At 42.6% G+C, this 19,231-nt stretch overlaps 1 protein-coding gene across 3 annotated transcripts in view; it reads left to right on the top strand.

Moving 5' to 3' along the window:
- The window catches only part of GPATCH2L (G-patch domain containing 2 like), a 41,476-nt gene extending 23,782 nt beyond the window's left edge, over nt 1-17,694 (top strand). For 2 of the 3 annotated variants that reach the window (XM_054970985.1, XM_054970987.1), the window contains 2 exons: nt 6,833-6,930; nt 10,389-17,694. In XM_054970985.1, coding sequence (XP_054826960.1) covers nt 6,833-6,930; nt 10,389-10,462 — 172 coding nt within the window. In that variant the 3' untranslated portion in view covers nt 10,463-17,694. The remainder of the gene's footprint in view (nt 1-6,832; nt 6,931-10,388) is intronic. The other variant, XM_054970986.1, reaches the window with a different exon arrangement.
- Nucleotides 17,695-19,231: the final 1,537 nt, after the last annotated feature.

Below are 19,231 nucleotides of genomic sequence, written 5' to 3'. Positions count from 1 at the left end.
AGCAAACAAGCCAGTACTGAACTCTTCCTCGTATCATTTTTCTCTCTCAGAGGTGGAACTTGCTTTGGGGAGTACTATCCGGTTCCTTTCCACGGTCTGTCTTGTAAACTGGTATTATAAAAAAGTCCAAATTCTGGCTACCTTAGGAGTGCTTGAGATATTCTGTGCTCCTGCTTCTGAGCAATGCTAAATAGTGGCTGTTTGGCCATTTGGGTTGGTATGTTGTTTCTTAGAACAGATCCGAGGGTTGCTGAGGAGAGCTGTCTTTCAGGGTGCTTATCACTGGGTAAGACCATAGTGCCGTTTTGGCGCAGCATGAGATCAATATTCAGGTTATTTCCAGTTGAGCCCAAACTTGTTTTCTGGTCTTACCGTAGGTATGCACCCCGATAGAGAGGCTGTGCTGTACTTGGGAAGCCTTGGGTCTCTTCTGAGAGCAGGTGATGGTGATGTATGTTGCATCTCTTCCTTTAATTTGCTGGATTTCAGCATTTGGCTCCTTTCACTAAAGGCAATATATAAATCATTCAAGAGGAGTGGGTGTCCAGGAGAGCTTCACCAAAGCTAAGTCCATATCATAACAGCCCCAAGATTATAGCTCTGACTGTAGTGTGGTGTGATGTCTGCCAACATAATAGATGCCCATGTTCAACTGCATGTTCTGCGCACAGTGCCGGCTAAGATACTAGGATCTTTTAAAGCCTGATGCCTGGATAAAACAGCCACATTACTGGGCAGGCATTTGTCTGGGATCTGATTATATTTGAGAGAAGATACAACTGGGCAACTAAACACACAGCCCTTTGCATCAGTCTCTGTTGGCAGAGAGTATTTGACCAGCTGCTGGTGCTGCTGCATCATAACTGTTTTCACAGTGGGGTGAAGGGAAGAAAATGAATCACATGGCCAGATGTTGGCAGTAGGTGCTATGTTTGATTCTAGCAGGCTGAATCATAGCTGTCCAGAAAATGAAAGCAGAGAGCCATTGTGAGAGCTGCCTGTGTAGATGCTGCTGGCAGTGGTTCTTGTGTTGTTGACTTTTAAGAAATGTGTCAGTGATTCCAGTACTTTGCATCAGATGAGAGCTTCCTGTCTTTTGGGCTAAGCTCCGGATAGGCCAATCCGGTGGAAGCAGTTCTTTGAATTTACTTGGGCTGTCTGTTGATGTGTTATGTGCTGTCAAGTCACCTCTGACCTATGGTGACCCTATGAATGAAAGACCTCCAAAACGTTCTGTCATTAACAGACTTGCTCTGATTCTGTGAACTGGAGGACGTGGCTTATTTTATTGAATCAAGCCACCTCATTTTAGGTCTTCCTCTTTTCCTACTGCCTTCCACTTTTCCTACTATTATTGACTTTTCCAGAGAATCTTGTCTTCTCCTAATGTGGCCAAAGTATGATAGTCTCAGTTTTGGCATGTTAGCTTCTAGGGAGAATTCAGGCTTGATTTGATCTAGTACCCACTTATTTGTCATTTGGCTTTCCATGGTATCAGCAAAACTCTCCTCCAGCACCAAATGTCAAATGAATCCGTTTTCTTCAAGTCAGCTTTCTTCACTGTTCAACTTTCACACCCAGACATAGTAATGGAATACCATAGTTTGGATTATCTTGATCTTGGTTCCCAGAGAGACATCTTTATCTTTAAGGATCTTCTCTAGCTCCCTCACTGCTGCTCTTCTAAGTCTCAATCTTCTGATTTCTTCATTGCAGTCTCCCTTTTGGTTGATGATGTTTTAGCCAAGAAATAGAAAATCTTGAACAGTTTCAATTTCCGCATTGTCAACTTTAAAATTGTGTAATTCCTCGGTAGTCATTACTCTTGTCTTGATGTTCAGCTGTAATCCTGCTTTGGCGCTTTGACCTTTCATCTTCATCAGTAGTCATTTCAAGTCTTCACTATTTTCTGCCAGTAACGTGGTGTCATCTGCTTATCTCAAATTGTTAATGTTCCTTCCACCATTTTCCTGTTGATACTTAGACCTTTTTAGCCTTTTGTTCCACCATAATGGGTTAATTCTTGCACGCATAAACACTGTGTTCAGTGCAGTGATTGGATGTACACCTTGCAGAGACGTCTACTTGTGATGTGTAGATCAGACTTGTGTGCCCAGCTGGCTTGTGTTGTTTCAAAGGGGAGGAGGATCTCTATTCTCTCTATTAATTTTGACCTTTGAAGCCATCAGAAATACCCTCAAGGCTTAGAAAAAGTATCTTTTATGTGGTCTGTATTTGCAGCTGAGCTGAGTACTGCATAACTAACCTTGATACGAAGTGTGAGTTCTGCTGAATATTCCATTTTACATGAGGGTAACTATATTTTGTTTGGAAAGGAGTAGAACAATAAACACCTGTAGTAACTTCCATACTCTAGTCCACATACTTTTCTTTGGAAACCTTGGAGCAGGTTAAGTTAAAAGCGCTGAACTGTTTCAGTAGAATGTGGGCTTTTGCCGGGGGCTAATACTCAAAAACTTAGAACTCACAATGTAAGCTTTTGCGAGTCAGAGCTCCTACTCTGTTCTACTGCAGAGCAACATGGGCTACCCACCTAATCTACTAAAATGACTTTCTCAACGGAGGCCCTTTTTAGTCTTGAAAGCAAAGCTTCATATGGCTATTACTCTAAAACGAAATATTGCCAGCTTTTTATGAACTCTGTTTAATCAATGTGCTTTTTTCATTGTAATGTCTAGTTCCAGCATATTTTCAGCATAAGCGTTAGGGGAAGTAAGCTTTACAACCAAAGTAATGTTTTTGTAGCCCTAAAAGCTTTGTAAATAGAATAATTTTCTTCTTTCTCTGAACAGGGGGAAAAAATCCTGCTGAACAACTTCTCTTTTAGACCTTTGAGGTTAAGATTCTTAGAATGTGGATGGTCAATACTAAGGCATGGGGGGATGGTTTGACATACCCTCAGAACCTCAGCTCTAGTAGCTGATTTACAGTATGGAAACAGGGCACATGTATTGAGCATGTCCAGTCACCTATGTGCCATCCTTAGTATTCCAGCCAATGATGGGAAAGGGTATTTGTCAGGTCTCTTTCAAACTCTTTTGATGTGAGCAACACCATTGCCTCCAAAGATGTTGCTGGAAGAGACGTATGTACAATCTGTTGGTACTTAGAAAATGATAAAGAGCACCTTGTATTGATTTCTGGGGCATGTAGCTCCAGTATGGAATGACAGCATCTGCCAGGTGAAAAGCAGCATGCTAGCTTTTCTTCAGTAAGATGTGGGGAGGGATGTGAGCCACCCAGAAAAAGGAAAGATCTTGTCACTGTGGCACATGCCACGGTAACATCTAGATTAGATTACTGCAGTGTGCTGTACATGGGGCAGCCTTTGAAAACTGTCCAGAAGCTACAAGTGATACAAAGTGCTGCGGCCAGAGTGACTGGAATGGTTATAGGGATTATGTAATGCCAATCTTGTTCCATTTTCACGGAGTTTGCTTCCAGACTCAGTTCAAGGAGTTGGTATTGGCCTTTAAAGCCCCATGTGGCTTTATCTTAAGGACCACCTTCTCCCATATGAACCTATCAATCCACTCTGGGCATCTTTGGAGGTCCTGCTTCGAGTGCCTCCACCAGCTGAGGCTAGACAGGTGGTAACCTGAGAAAGATCCTTCTTGGTCATGGTGCCAAAATTATGGTACTCCTTTCCTGGAGGGATTTGTCTGTCTGTCTCTATCTGTCCTTGAGTGAGTGAAGACTTTTTTTGTTTCATTTGGCATACTCCCAGTAACTCTTGTTTGCTCTTCTCTCTGGGTTTGGTGTTGTGTGTTTGTGTGTATATGTTTTTGTTGAATTATTTTATATATTTTAAATGCTGTTTTAATGTTCAAATGTTTTCATGTCTTCATATCTGATGACTTAGGGACCCCATTTAGGTGGAAATGTTTCAGCATAAAAATGTTTCAAATATATGGGGGTGGGTAGCTAAGTGCCTTAGCATTCTTACCTCTTTTTATACTCCCTAAGTAGAATTTTGAGACCTGGGTAGCTCTAATGAAAGTTTGGTGGTTACTATTAGTGGAAACTTAATCCTATTTTAAAAACTCAGATCTGTACCTAGCCATTTTGCATGGGGGTGGTGCAGAGTTGTATATAAGGAACTAAACCACATGTTTTTCATGGCAATCTATATAGTTTTATTTGCTGCATTTATTATTGGGATGAGAGTCCGAGGAGCAGCTGGGTAAGCATTGCAGCTAGAGCTTGAAGTTGACACTTTTATCAGCAGCTTAGACAAAGCCAGTGAGAGATCAATAAGCTCCTGATTTATTAACAAGAGGGAAGGTAATCAATAAAGGATAAACTTGAATGAAATGTATGTTATAGAGATTTATGGCCCACTAGGCCTGTATGAGCACATGCTGGTGGGTCTGTCTGGCTAGACACCTGCACAACTAGACATCTTTTAAAATTTCAGTTCATGAAAAAATTCTGACACTTCTGACCCTTAGCACAGGTATAATTTTATATTTTGTCAAGAACTGGTATGGTGATATCACAAGTTAGTTCTCTTGTATCTTGTTGCCATTTGATCAGATGTAAAACAATGTGTGTGTGATGTGCCTTCACATCTCAACCACATTATGGTGACTCTGTGAATTTATGACCTTCAAAATGTCCTGTCATTGACAACCTTGCTCAGGTCTTGCAAACTGAAGGCCGTGGCTTCCTTTATTGAGTCACTCCATGTCATGTTGGGTCCTTCCTCTCTCCCTACTATTTTCAACTTGGCATTATTGTCTTTTCCAGTAAGTCTTGTTTTTTCGTGATGTGACTAAAGCCAAATATTATTGTTTGTTAAATGGGGGAGGTCTTGTGGCAGGAGGCTGCCCCATTTTTTCCAGAAACACATCATTTTTACAATAGATAGAAAAACAGTTATCTGCCATACCAACTCTGATTTCATTGCCTTTGTTTTATGTAGCATTTTAACAATATTGGACTGGGTGGGAGTAGTTCAAGTTTCTTAGTCTTAATGCAGATTATGATGATGGTTACTAAGGCTGCATACACATGGCAACAACTTTCTGTGTTCCTTCCATTGCCACTGTGAATGCAGAAGTACCTGCAGTGGCAACCCTGTCTCCCACAGTAGTTTCCCCCACACTTACCATTCCCTGGTCTCCTGCAGCTCCACCACTGGAGCACTTTTTGTTTTTTAAAAAAGGAATTGACGAATTGACATAGTGCTATAGTTTAAAATTGGTAATTGCCATGTTGTTGTAGCTTAACACTATAGTGATGTTAATTACATTTTTTTAAGCCTGAAAAGAACTCCAGTGGTGCAGGGGAGAAGGGAAGGGTGGAGTGGGGAAAGGAAAATTGCAGTGCTGTGGGTGGGATCTGCAGAAATCCACACCTTCCAATCCATACAGCATGCAAAGGCACTTCCACCGTGACCTTTCCCAACAGATGGTACCAAACCATATTTGGGAAAGGTCACAGCAAAGTGGAGGGGAAAATGGAAAATAGATGATTAGAGGGTAACATCTTTGCTCCAAAATCCCCCATGCCAGTTCAGAAACAAAACCAGAACGTAACAGCAGTAAGAAAGCAGCCTAAGTCATGCACAGAACACAATGGTGATACGGGGAACCTGAGTTAGGAGCCATTTTGTCTACATTATAAGCTTATTATAGGTCTGTATTGTAGAAGGAGTGAGTCAGTGTGGTTTGGCCGTTAAAGTGCTGGGCTAAGATCTGGGAGATGTAGGTTCCAGTCCCCACTCTGCCATGATGGCTTGCTGGGTGTCCCTGGGCCAGCACGCTGTCTCAGCCTAACTTACCTCACAGGTTATTGTGAGGATAAAATAGAAGAGAGAAGAAAGATGTAGGCTGCTTTGGATCCCCATTGGTAAGAAAAGCAGGGCATAAATGAAGCAAATAAATAAAATGATCATTTTGGAATTAGTATAGTACCACCAGAAGTAGTTTGTGCCTAGGTAAGATTTCTCCATGTTAAAAAAAGAGCAGCTGTTCCTGACAAAATTTAGCAAGGGACAAACGTGTGTAAAGTAGGGTAGATTGACTGATCAACAACAACTGTACTATTTTCCAATCCAGATACTTTTTAGAATGTGCACTAATTAGCAATTAAACAACTATAACAATTAAGACATTGTCTTGAAACTAAATGGAGACTTTATGCTATCTAGGAGCATAATCCAAAACCTTTGGTCATGGAGCCACCATGTTTGCTTTACAAAATTTATATCTGCCTAGAGATGAGGGAACCAGTTGTGAAACTAAATTGATTTCTGTTTGACTGTGTCTACGCACTTGCAAGGACGTTTAGCTAGATATTTTAAGACAAGGACACAGTCCAGCCCAGAGTTAAACAAACTGAAATCGATGGACTTTAAACATTCTTAGCTTGATACCAGGTTGTATTTTCTTCTGGTGATGGCACGCAATTTTTTCTAACTGGACGATTTGAGTCCAGTGGCACCTCAGAGACCTACAAGATTTTCAGGGCATAAGCTTCCAAGAATCAAAGCTTCCTTCAGATACTTTTTTCTGACTGTTTCTGTGTTTGTCTGAGTGTTAAAAATGCTTTACAAGCTGTTTCCGGCGCTGACTGTTAATATTCTGTCTTTTTGTTCTCATGTAAGTTGTGTGGGTGACTGCTGTATAATATTTGAATTGCAAAGTGTCGATGCTCTTTTGTGGATTTCTTATTAGAAAAAGTAGAGTGTTAAATGAATATGATAAAAGATCATTAAAGATTGCTTGCTTTCTTTGTACAGGTACCATCAGCATGGTGTTTATTGCCTTAATTTTTTAATCAATAAGGTTTATTTTCTCTTCTTCAGGCAGGCAAATATCCACCTTGGACCTCCGTGCTCAAGGGACATCAAGAGAAAGAGAAAGCCAGTAATGGCAACAGCCTCCGTTTCCAGTCCAGCCTCAGGTGAGGGAGCGGGGATTCAAATCAGAAGGCAATGAGAGGAACTGGAAGAATATTGTGAAACATTTGTCTGAGCTACCACAGAAATCGTCACAGGGAGATTTCACTTGCACTAAGAAACCTGGAAAGGGCTTTCTTGTGTCACACTTGGGGCCAGGTTACATGTTCATACCTACCATATGATCTCCATAGGGACTTGCGGCAGGATGCCAGCTGGAACTAAATTCAGAAGTGACATAGGGACTCGATTCATATTGGGACTATGGCACAGGGGGAGGAAAGACTCCTGCCTTCGCCTTGTGCTGTTATCCTGACTTGAAAATGCCCTGGGGGTTATTTGGCCCGGAGGGTCTGCACATTCACTGTATGTTCAGCCCAAAGTGGGGCAAATAATGCCCCCTGGGCAGTTTAGGGTCAGGAAAACTGCAGGAGAAAAGCAGCTGCACCTTCCCCTCATGTAGCAATTCTGATCCAAATTGAGTTGTTGCAGCAGCAAGCCTGGAAAGGGTTCAGCTGCCCTCATCTGTGCAGCCCTTTTGATCTAGAAATAAAACCCTCCATCCCACCCTTGCCACTTATAAATGTAAATGGTGAATGAGGATGCCCCTGTCTTACCTAGGATGGCTTTCCAAGAGCACATCTTTGGGCACAGGAACCTGCAAGCATCTTATTAGCAGAATTATCTTTCCTGTAATGTAAACCCTCTATCCTGCTCAAGAGCCTGTTTTTCAAGATTTTGAACTTGTTTACTTTTTTAAAATGGAGCAGCAAATGGACTTTCTAGGGAAGCAAATTCCACTCCTGATTTTGTGTTGATGTATGGGACATGCTCATTAGATTCTCCTCCTCTCCCCCATTCTTGCAGTAATTACTAAGTTGGATGTTTCCTCTCTCGGAGTAGCTTGTGGGCCTGTTTTCCTTCACTGTAGATGTAGTCTCACCTGAGGAATTGAATGAAAGAGTGGAGTGAGTCATAATTCAGCCCATACTTGAGATTTGGGAGTCTGTACCCTCAAGCCCATACCCTTTCCAAGCAAGACAGTTCTTTCCAAATGGATCTGTGGCTGAGCCCAACTGCTCTCATCTCACTTGTTGACCAGGTCCTGCTTCAGTGAACTCTTTTTATGCAACCCGAGTGCCCCGCAGAGGTGAAGGACACAGCCTGAGCTGGCTCCATCAGTCAGCAGAACAAATGGGCTTGCTCTGCCTAGCATCGGGCCATCTCGGATTCCACCTCTTTTATAGAGATGAGTGATGAAGAGAGGCTCGTTCCGCTTTGCCGCTGTATTAATACACATCAGGGGCCAGCTCCTGGCACTAAATCACACTCCTGCATACATCTGTTATCAGACTCCTCACCAACGTGATGAACAAGACTGCAGATAGAGGCTTCCTCGTGTCATTCTTTATAGGATTTTCCTAAAAGAATAAATAGCTCAAATCTCTGCCAACACTCTCCCCTGTCATTGTGATGAATTTAGCTTCTTTCTTAAACATGCAGCAACAAATCTTCCTCTGTCATAGACCCCTCCCCCTTCCCACCTACAGAAAGTTTTGTTGAATTTGACTGAATTCAGATGATGATCGGCTACTGAAGATGCAGGCTTGTATTTAGTGGCAGGAAAGGAAGGAACAACCTCGGGGCTCTTTTGTTTGCCCAAGAGCTCCTGTACAAACCATGCCTTCATAATTTGGATTAATTTGGAACTACTACCTGTCCCTGTTTTGTTTTTAAACTTGCATACTCTGTGGGGCAGATTCACACACAGTGTTGGCACTGGAGAGAGTGCAGAGTTACAGTTTGCATGGGAATGATCGTGAGAACTGAAGTCTCTTTGGCTACTTGCCATTGCTTAGCTAGGGTGGCTACATATATGCGGCCCACATTGAGGCATTAGTTTAAAAAAACAGTTCTTCTTTGTGAGGCCATCCACTCAGAGTTCTTGAAGCAGTTGTGTGGCAGTTGTCTTGCCTGTGAACCTAATGGATTAAAATGCCCATCCTTAATCCTGCATGGAAAGGGCGGGGGGGGGGGGGCTTCTCTCTACTTGGTGCTGGGAAGCAGGCAAATATCATAGTTTGGTTCTGGACTGCATAAAGAGTTACCAGCCTAATTCACTGAGAGCCAGTTTCCTGTTTCTATATATTTTGTGATTTCTCTCACCTTTTATGAATATGAGTGGCATTTGGACCCTGTTGGAATGGAGCCAGGCTTTTGTATCTGATGAAGGGAGCTGATCCTCGAAAACTTATATCCTGAAAATCTTGTTGGTCATCAAGGTGCTGCTGGGCTCAATCTTGTTATTGTAATGGAGTTCATATTGGCTCATGGTCTGTGTTTGTAGGGTGGTGGAAGTGGAGAGAACCTTGTCTTACAGCTGGACTCCTAAGCAACATATTCTGGTCCCGCTTTTTTTTTTTGTCTGATTCTTTCAACCACCCTTTCAGTGGGCCAAAGAAAATGTATTGTCTCTTCTTTTCCCATCCCTTTCCTGTGATATAGGTAGGTGCAGAAAATATGTGCCGGGCAAATGGACTGCTCGCAGCTTTTTTCATTCAGTGCGTACGACATTGTTTGTATAAGAGTTCTTCTGTATCCTGCACAAGATAGTCAGTTGCTTAGACGGGATCCTACCTTTCTCCTAAGGTTGCTTCACTTTTTCACAAAGAACAGAAGTGATTTCTTCCTGCTTCCTGCACAAACTGCAGATAGGTTTTGAGATGTGGGTGCTCTACACAGCGCCTTGCTTCCTCTTCCATGCATGCAGCATTCGCTTATTCTATATCTCATCTTTTCTCCAAACTTTATTCTTGTCTGCTTCTCTCCCACTATTTGCTGAAAAAAATACATAATAAAGTGAATCAAATAAACAAATAGATGTCGATTTTGACATCCCTGGTCAGAGAATGTTGGTTATTCTGGCTCAGAAGTTTGATTTTTCATTTAGTGTAGTATAAGTACAGCCTTAGTTACGTTGACACCCAGACAAGGCTTAGGTACTGAGAAGAATCTTTCAAAATCTGGTTTTTCGGGACCTGGAGTCCCTTATATTCGTGCAGTAAGCTGACGCTGTTTCTTTGCATGTGTTTTTCGCTCTGCATCCTGTGGCCTGGATAAAAGGGAAGATGCATTAATGATGTTTGTGAGCGACTGAACTCACCCTTCCTCCCACATTCCCCACCCCCACAACACACACAGGCTAGGAAGCAAGTTATCTATTAGCAGAAGTCAATTTTCAGGATGGCACTTTAAAAATCAAATAAAGGAAGCCCTGCATGATTATTGTTGCTATTCTAGCCTTCTGGAGTACAATAACCCTGAAAGTAAATGAATAGGATAGGCATTAATGGCAGGGGTGGGCTTGGCAAATAAAATCTGGGCATTCAGAATTGTAGTTATGCATTTTTCTTTGATGTTACTGTTAATTATACTTCTGTCTTCTCTCATTGTGATGTTCCAGCAGCTTTATCCATCCACATAGATGCATCAGATCCTGGTCCACCAGTGCCACATTCCCAGAGGCACCAGAACTGACTGGACAGTATTTTCATTGGAGAAAAGTACCATTATTGCCCCAAACAGCTCCTTTAAAATGCCATGGGAGAAAGTTCTTGACTGCTGCTAGATGGAGGCAGCTCTTCCCTTGGAGAACCAGCTGGGTGTTCTGTTTGTTGAACTTAAAAGTATGTCAGTATCTTTATCTGCTTTGATTGGCAGTAGCCGTCTCTTCAGTGTTAGCATGTGATGTGGACCTCTGTCAAAAAGATCTGTCTGCCCCACACAGTGTTTGTAAAAAAGCCTAACTGAAGCTGGGGTTTCCACTTTTTCAGTGTTGCTCCTGTTGCTGTGTAAGTATTTACCATAATGCCTCCTTTAACACTGTGATTATATTCCTAAAAAGCCGTGCGAAGTAATACAGCTCTATAAGAACACTGCTTCTAATGGGGATGTGTTCAGTGTCACCATTTCTTATGTATGAATGACATGATAGGTAACCAGAGGAGGTGGCAGCCACCACCTGACTGCCTCTGCTAAGCTCATGTGCTGGAGCTTCCTCATAAGCTCCTCCAGGTTGCCTTCCACACTGAGGCTTTCTCAGAGGAGAGCTGTATCTGCCTTCTTTGTGAGCCCCACAGCTCCTGCTGAGTCATGGCTCCTCGGTTGTGTACATCTTTTATAGATCTCCAGTATAGTTGCCCTGTCCACAGCACTGCCACATCACTTCCAGCTGGGCCAGTTGTGCTGCAGAGCCACCACTCAACCCTCTCTTCCACATTTTATGTAAAAATTACACCTAGGACAGAGAGTGCTATAATGCCTCGGCTTTATTGAAAATTTTTACTCTACTGCACACTCGTCTCCAAAGCCCAAGATCTGTTTGGCAGCTGCTGGAGGTGTGCACAAAATATTACTGGATATTTCAGATTCCTATATTTGTTGTAAAATTCTTCATCCCTTGGACATTATCGGCTCTAGAAGATCCTGTGTTCTGCAGGAAAGAGTCTAATTTTAGTGCTTTGGGGGAGAGCCCATGGGGAGACAGAGCCCATATCTTTGGCAAGCATAAATGCTGAAAAGAAGCCAGCGGAGATCTCTGGTTAAAATAGAGGTTTGCAGAGGATAAACACTTTACCTGAATTGGGTGACTTTTGCATTTGAAATACTTTCAAAGGTGATGTGTTGGCTCGAATTTTGAGGAAGCGGACTGGCTTTGTCCTCCTCAGGAGTTTCTGTTGGCTTTCTATATGTACAACTCTCCTTCTAGGTTTTTTTCTCCTGTGTCAGTGGGGTATCTGAGTAATGTTTTTAAATTAGGATTCCTTTCCTGTTGGCCTTGCTTCTTGTGTTTCATGATGCACAAGTGAGCAGAACCATAAATGTACAGACTGGGCTGTCATGTGGGCGGGCCTGCACTCTGCAGTATATAACCCTTAAAGCGAATGACAATGAAGTGGGCGACCAATCATGCTCTTCTGTTCTGGAAATTTTTGCAAGACGTTGCCCAGCCATTAATCTGAAGTCCATGTGTTTCAGTTCGAATAGCCTTTTAAATATCTTGTTACAGTTCTAATAGCCTTTTAAATATCTTGTTTCATAAGTGTTTGTACAGGTAGGATCACTTAATCGATCCTCTTCAAACTAAGATATTTCCTACAGTATAATCTCTCTCCTGGGCAGTACTATATGGGGAAGGATATACTATTTTACATTTCTGGTGGTATTGCATTTAGGAAGTGGTGTCTTTCCCCTCCCTCCAACAGCTTTTATTTTCATTGCTACCCATTCTTCAGTACCCATGAGCAGGATTTCAGAATAATTCAAATCAAAATCAAGTTTTAGGTACCTCGACAGTCAGGAACCAAGATTTTTTTTTGTCCTGTTTGCAGTATGTTATCTCTGTATCTTAGCAATGGCAGGGTACTCTTCTTTCTCGAATGACCTGTTTGAACCCTCCTTAGGTTTTATTTTCATAAGATGTGCCTGGTGAATGATAGATAATCAACCATTTTATCTTTGATTAGATCCCATAGGTTTTATGATAGTTGAGGGAAGAAGAACCCTGCTGGATCTGACCAAAGGTCCATCTAGTCCAGCATCCGGGTTGGCCACAGTGGCAGCCTTGTACGTTGATGGTATGAGGCCAGAACAAATGAAACTACAGATCTAAACTGCTGCTTGTATGTATATGGAGCCCAATCATGGGAAACAAATTGGAGCTTCTTAGATGTAGATGAAAGCTTAATATGTTTCATTGTTTTTTTCCTGGTGTTTTGATTTCTTTGTCTGTAACACACACAAATGGACAAGATGATATGGACATAAGAAAATGTATTAACAGTAGAAAATGTTAAAATGGCAATACTGTAAGCCACCATCAATTATATTCATGGATTTTGTCATGTACGGTATACCCATTTTATCAAATAATATAGTACTAACTTATACCTTATTAGTATAGTTACATTAGTGATGCCTTGTGTGTGCCTGAGCCAGTAACACCAGTCTTACATCCTGACACAAATTCTTTCCTAGATAAATACTTTCTGTGCTCTTAACTTTAAAATTTATGTGAAACATACGAAGAGCAGGGCTTTTATTCAGCAGGAACACGGTGGAACACAGTTCCGCCATCTCTTGAAAGTAATCATGTGTTTGGTGGCCCTGCCCCCTGATCCCATTTCCTCCCTGTGTGCAGTCCAAGGCGCCCGGCTCTTTCGCGGCACGCTGAGCCTCAGTGGCGGTGAAACAGGAGCAAGCCCCACCCCCTAGCTTGTCAGGGAGGGGCTGCCTCTACTGCTGCTTCCTCAAGCGCTTTCCCCCGGCTGGAGGCAGAAGGGAGCCTCTCCGCCTGCGAGGGCATGCCTGGTAGCAAAGCAGCATGCGTGGCCAGTCGGCGCAGGAGATTTCCTGTCCCAGGCGCGGAGACCAGGCACTGGCGCTTCCCCTTCCCAGCGCTCCTCCGCTCCAGCCCTGTGCCCAGGCAGTGGGGGGAGGGGCAGAGGGGCGGTCGCCCTGGGCACAAACTTTTTAGGGGGCGCCACGCCAAGGAAAGCTGCTCGTGCCGCCTGTTATGCTGACGGGGAGGCTAGCTCCCTGGGAGCCGAGCTGGCCCTCCTGCAGCGGCTGCTGACTGAGGAATGCACTGAGCTGGCAGGGTGGCGGCGTAGGCAGTGACACCAGAGGGGTGCCAGGTAAGCAGCAGGGAGGTGAGTGGGCCTGAATCATGGGAGCGCTCCCAGGGGGCAGGTGACAGTGGTGGAGGGGTGCCAAGTAAGGGGTGTGGAGGTGAGTGAGCCCGAATTGCAGGAGTGCTCCTGGGGAGTGGCTGCACCCTGCACGATGACATCAGTTCCCAGAAGTGACGTCATTGCACGGTCCCGGGAGCACGTGCGCGCGTGTGGCTCCAGGGGCGCCACCTCCTGCCGAGAGTTGCCCTGCATGCTGGCAACCCACGCTGCACCATTGAGTTCCACCACCTCTTTTCCCAGCAAAAAAGCCCTGACGAAGAGCCTGCTGGATTGGACCAGTGGTCCATCTTGACCAGTATCCTGTCTTTCACAGTGACTAACCAGTTACTCTGGAGGGCCAGAAACAGAGCATAGAGGTGTAGAATCTGAGGCTTTCCCCTGTGTTGCTTCCTGGTGCTGGTATTCAGAAGTTAACTCCCTCTAAATGTGGAGGTTCCTTTTAGTATCCATGGCTAGTAGCCACTGATAGACCTATACTCCATGAATCTGTCTAATCTTTAAAAACTGTCTATGCCTGTGGCCATCCCTGCATCCTCTGGCAGTGAATTCCACGTTTTAATAACTCCTTGTGTAAAGAAGTATTTCTTTTTGTCTGTCCTGAATCTACTTCCCAACAGCTTAATTGGTTGCCCTCAACTTCTAGTATTTTGGAAGAAGGAGAAAAAGTTCTCCCTGTCTACTGTCTCTACCCTGTGCATAACGTTATAAACTTCTATTTTGTCCCTCCTTGTCTCTTTTCTAAACTGAAAAGCCCCAGACTCTTCAGCCTTTCCTCATAGGAAAGGCGCTCCAGCCTCTAATCCTCTTGGTTGCCCTCTTTTGTAGTTTTCCAGCTCTGCAATGTCCATTTAATCCTGTATGAAGATTTATAAAAGAACTTGGAGAGCTACCATCATAATTATGTTTTTTCCAGTTTAGTCACTTTGGTCACAGTCAACCCCCCACTCCTGGATGACAAGAGCAACCTCTTGTGTTGTGTGCACTCAGTACTAAACAGATCTGTGCTGTGTAATAGGTAGTAACTAGTGATCATAAGATCTTGAAAAGTTCATTCTTCTACTTTCTTTACTTCTTGAGTACAGAATCATTTGTAGGCACACAACTTAAAAGGGATGCGCATGAAATACTCCCCATCACTGAAAGTGGTACTGAATTGCAGCTTCACTTGGTTCTTTATTTTGGTGAACTGTTCTCTTAATTTTTCCTCTTGTTTCTCCATATGGTGTCTATAAAATATAAATACTAAACTGAAAACCTTTTCCTAATTGCTTTAAGGAATCAGGGAAAAGGCACAAACATATAACTACAGCTTCTCTTTTAAACTTCACCTTTTTAAAAGATGTATTTATTTGTAGGAATGTAAAATGCTTCAGTTGGTGTGCATAGCCACTACTATGCTTCAGTATGTCCTGTTTTCAAATAAAATGAATAATTGTTTAGCATCTGTATCTTATCAGGATCCTGTGAATTCTGCACACATTCAAATTCAAATTCTGCCACAAAATAATAACCAGAATTTTGTGACTTGAATATATTTTTCAAGTAACACAAATTGTCTAAACTTTTGTTCTGACTCCAATTTTGAAAGCAGATCTTTTTTTAAAAAAAAATTGGTAGTAGCAGGCAGGTGTTCTTGGTCTTGCTTTAAACTTGATGTTGGCTGGCAAGACAAAGAAATTGATCTGCAACTTTGCATTTGTCTAGTGGCTTGCGTAATGTGGGCCTCTTACGTATCCAGTCCCAGTGTGTGCATAATGTTAGTGCACCAGCACTGTGCCCATCTTGGCTAATTATCTCTGGCATGCTAACACTGCACATAGTAGATGTGAGCCCAGCTTAAAGAAATCATTGGGCACGTGCCATGTCATGTGGGTACTACGGCATCCAGAATTATTGTAGTCCTTTTGTGGCAGTTTTGTGATACCTAACCTTGTCCCAGGGCTAGGCTCACATTTTGCTATTGTTACCTCTAATCATCAACTAGAAATAGAAATCTGAGAAAAACATGAAGGCTGCACCAGGCCTCTCTCACAGCATGGTTGTTTCAATCTGTATGAATGTGGTAGCTGCTCTCACTCGCTGGTCAGTTTTGTTTATACTGGTCTGTGGATCTGTCTCCATTGTATGTATTTGTCTGTTGTTGCATACAGTGTTTTCCAATGACATGGACAACCTACATGGTGAGAGCTATCCATGGGATGAAGTGCTACCCCCCAAACCAGTTGGCAGCAGGGAGCACAGCGGCTGTGGATTTTACATATGGGGGACCTGAAGATAAATTACATGTATACACAGAATATCTGTGTCTGACACCCTTCAAGCCTCATGTAGATGATCTTAGTTATGACCATACTCCCTGTTCTTTCCACCCCTCTGCATGTGTAATCCTGCCAAATATTTTATAAACAGTAGCGTGGTGCTGGGGGCAGGGGGAGAGACACCCAGTTAGCGGTGCTTTTCAGAGATCCATTGATGTTTATACTTTCAAGCAGAACAATCAAGAAAATGCTACATGCTCTTCATTAGTCCTTTTTAAACAATAGCCTTTTACGGCAGAAATCAAGCATTTTCACATAGATAAAAGTCATGGTGCCAAATTGTCTTTGTTCTGTAAACTCATAGGAACTTGGTTTTGTAGATACAATGGTGGGGCTTTGTGTTTGCAATTCCCCCCCTGCTATGTTTACTTTAATCTGTATGTAATATTACTGCATTCATATCATGATCATGATTACAAATATCTAGGCTAAACTTAGATTCAGGTAGCAGTCTGTGTCTAGCTCTCATTCTGGAGCTACAGTTAATGTGTAGTTCTATGCTTATTTTTCAGATATTTTTAACAATGTAGTTGCAGTGGTTTCTGTTTAATAAGAGAGACTGGTACATTCTCCTTGCAGGGGGATTCAAGTACCTGAATATTTTCCAGCAGGAATAAAATCAGCATTCAAGAGGGTGGGGTTTGAAAGAAAAATAGCGCAGGGATGAAATTAAATAGCCCCTCTCCCTGTGCCGGCCTTTTAAATCAAAGTCACTGCTGCATTCTGCTAAAAATAAATTAGGGGAAATAAGCACAGAACTTCATAGGGCATGTAGTTCGGCCTTCACTTAGGTGGCAACTCCGAGACTAGACTAAACTGCTTCAAAATGGAGGGGTTGGCCCTTTTCTATACAAAAAGCTCTTTTACATAAACTAGCATGTCAGGAAGAAAGATACTAAGCTGATGTTCTTGAACAAGAAACAAAATCCAGGTGTTACCTTTTATTAGGGCCAAGCAAAATGACACAAAGCATTGTGCAAGCTTTTGAGCTCATCAGAACTCTTCATCAGGCTAAATTGTGATAAAAAATTAAAAATGAAGGGGGATGGGTTCCAGGTAAAGATGGTAAGGATCTGGTCAGCCTTTTTTTTAATAGATGCTGACAGGCTCACAGACGCTTGTTTAATTATTGTAGGTGTTCGATTACAGTGCTTGCATTCTGGGTAGAAGCAGCACAGGTGTTCTTCCTGAGATGCTAATATTATGTGACATGAGAGCTTGTTGTATGAAAGGACCTTTCATTATATGAGCTGCTGTTTACAGTCTTGAAGTAGTATGATACAAGTTTGCCACTTCAGTGAGAGAAGCCTGTACGTGAACTTTTTCTAAGTGCATCTTCTCGGAAATCCATGAAGCTGCTCATATCTGTAAATGTTGTGGAGGTTTACTAAAAGTGGCAGCTATTCTGAGCCTGGGCACCTCTGATGTTTGAGGAACCCTGTGCCACATCAGTAGTCATAACAAACACTTCCCTTCCACAGGAGTTTTACCCATTATAATCTCTGCAAGGCTTTTCCTGTCTTCACATGCAAACCTCTTGCAGGTCAATCATGTATTGACCTTGAACGCTTGAGAGTTTTGCAGGCTCCTTTTGAGGCAAGTGTTTATATGCTGTGTTGTGACTCTGGAATTTATTTTTAAAACATTGTTTAGAAAGCAGCATGCTTAATATGTTAAATAAAAGTTTTCTGCAAACTGATATGGATTTGTTTTATTTATTTCTTTGACTGTATGCCATCTTCTCTTAAAGCAGGGCTCCCCAATCTTTTTGAGCCCTTGGGAACCTTTGGAATTCTATGGTGGAAGCAACTGCAGAGTGGCTGACACAGGAGATGGAACCCTCCACTAAATGGCTGCCACAGGAGGCACAGCCACACACACACACACACACACACATACACACACACACACAGAGGAAGTCAAGTGCAGGGGAGAAGAGGAGTAACTTTAAATATAGAATGGGAAAAAGGAGTGAGGGGAGAGAATAAAATGAATGCTTTGGTGGCAGCTGTTCCCCAAACAGTATTTTTATCCGCACAGCTAATCAGATCTCTGGTGGTCAATCAGAAGCTGTGTTAGGCAGTAGCCCCACCTGGCCCCACCCACTTTCTGAAAACACTTGATGGATGCCAGAAAAGGTGCCAGGACACCATGTTGGGAAGTTCTGTCCCTAGAGGGTGTGTAGTGTGACATTAACATAAAGGAAAGTATACCTTTGGGGCTTAAGGCATGTGGGTTTGGCAGTCACTACTGTACTAGATTGGGACTAACAGAGATCAGAACTTAGATTGGTACAGCCTCTATTGATGGGTGAATTGGACATTCTAGTTTGGTGGAGTGGTTAAGAGCAGCAGGACTCTAATCTGGAGAACCTGATTTGATTCCTCACTCCTCCACTTGAAACCAGCTGACTTTGGGTCAGTCACAGCTTCTTGGAGCTCTCTCAGCCTCACCCACTTCACAGGGTGATTGTTGAAAGGATAATAATAACACACTTTGTAAACTGCTCTGAGTGGGCATTGAATTGTTCTGAAGGGCAGTATATAAATCGAATGGTATTACTATTGTTATTATGTCTCCTAAGGGTTATGGACCTTGAGGCAGGGTCTGACATTGTGCCAGAATTACAACTGATCTTAAAGCTACAAAAATCAGTTCCACTGGAGGAGGCAGCAGTATGACAGTATGAGCTCCCTCTCCAAATTCTGCCATCACCAGGCACTGCCCATGGATCTACTGGGATTTCCCAAGCCACAGTTAGCAAGCCTACTTCACACCATCTATAAAGTAGTAATCCATATACTGGCTTTAAATTAAGATGCCTTATCCACTCAAGAATAGCATAACATTTGTGTATATGTTTCAACCTCCAAGCATGTATTCACAGTCATTTGCAAAACAGCCAGTTATCAGCATATTTTAGATGTTGCGGTGGAGGCTAAGTGAATACTGATTGACCTAAATCTTACCGTCCAGCTCATGGAATTGAAAACGGAGCTTCATAGTAATGTGAAGGCTCAGAAAAAGACTGGATTTTTTTAGGGAAGGGGGCATCCTTTTCTGGGGATTTTGTTTTTCAACTTTTCTAATAGAAAAATTGGAAATTTTCAGGAATACTGAAAAAACCCTTGTTAAATATTTTGTATTTAGAATTAATGATGGGGCATAACTTATTCAAATGTATAATAAGATTTGTATGCAAGAAAATCTACTGAATTAGATCATTCTTATTTATA

Source organism: Eublepharis macularius, chromosome 2 (genome assembly GCF_028583425.1).
Source record: "Eublepharis macularius isolate TG4126 chromosome 2, MPM_Emac_v1.0, whole genome shotgun sequence".
Classification (NCBI taxonomy): domain Eukaryota; kingdom Metazoa; phylum Chordata; class Lepidosauria; order Squamata; family Eublepharidae; genus Eublepharis; species Eublepharis macularius.
Note: the sequence above shows the minus strand (reverse complement) of the source record. Positions and strands in the feature narration are given on the sequence as shown.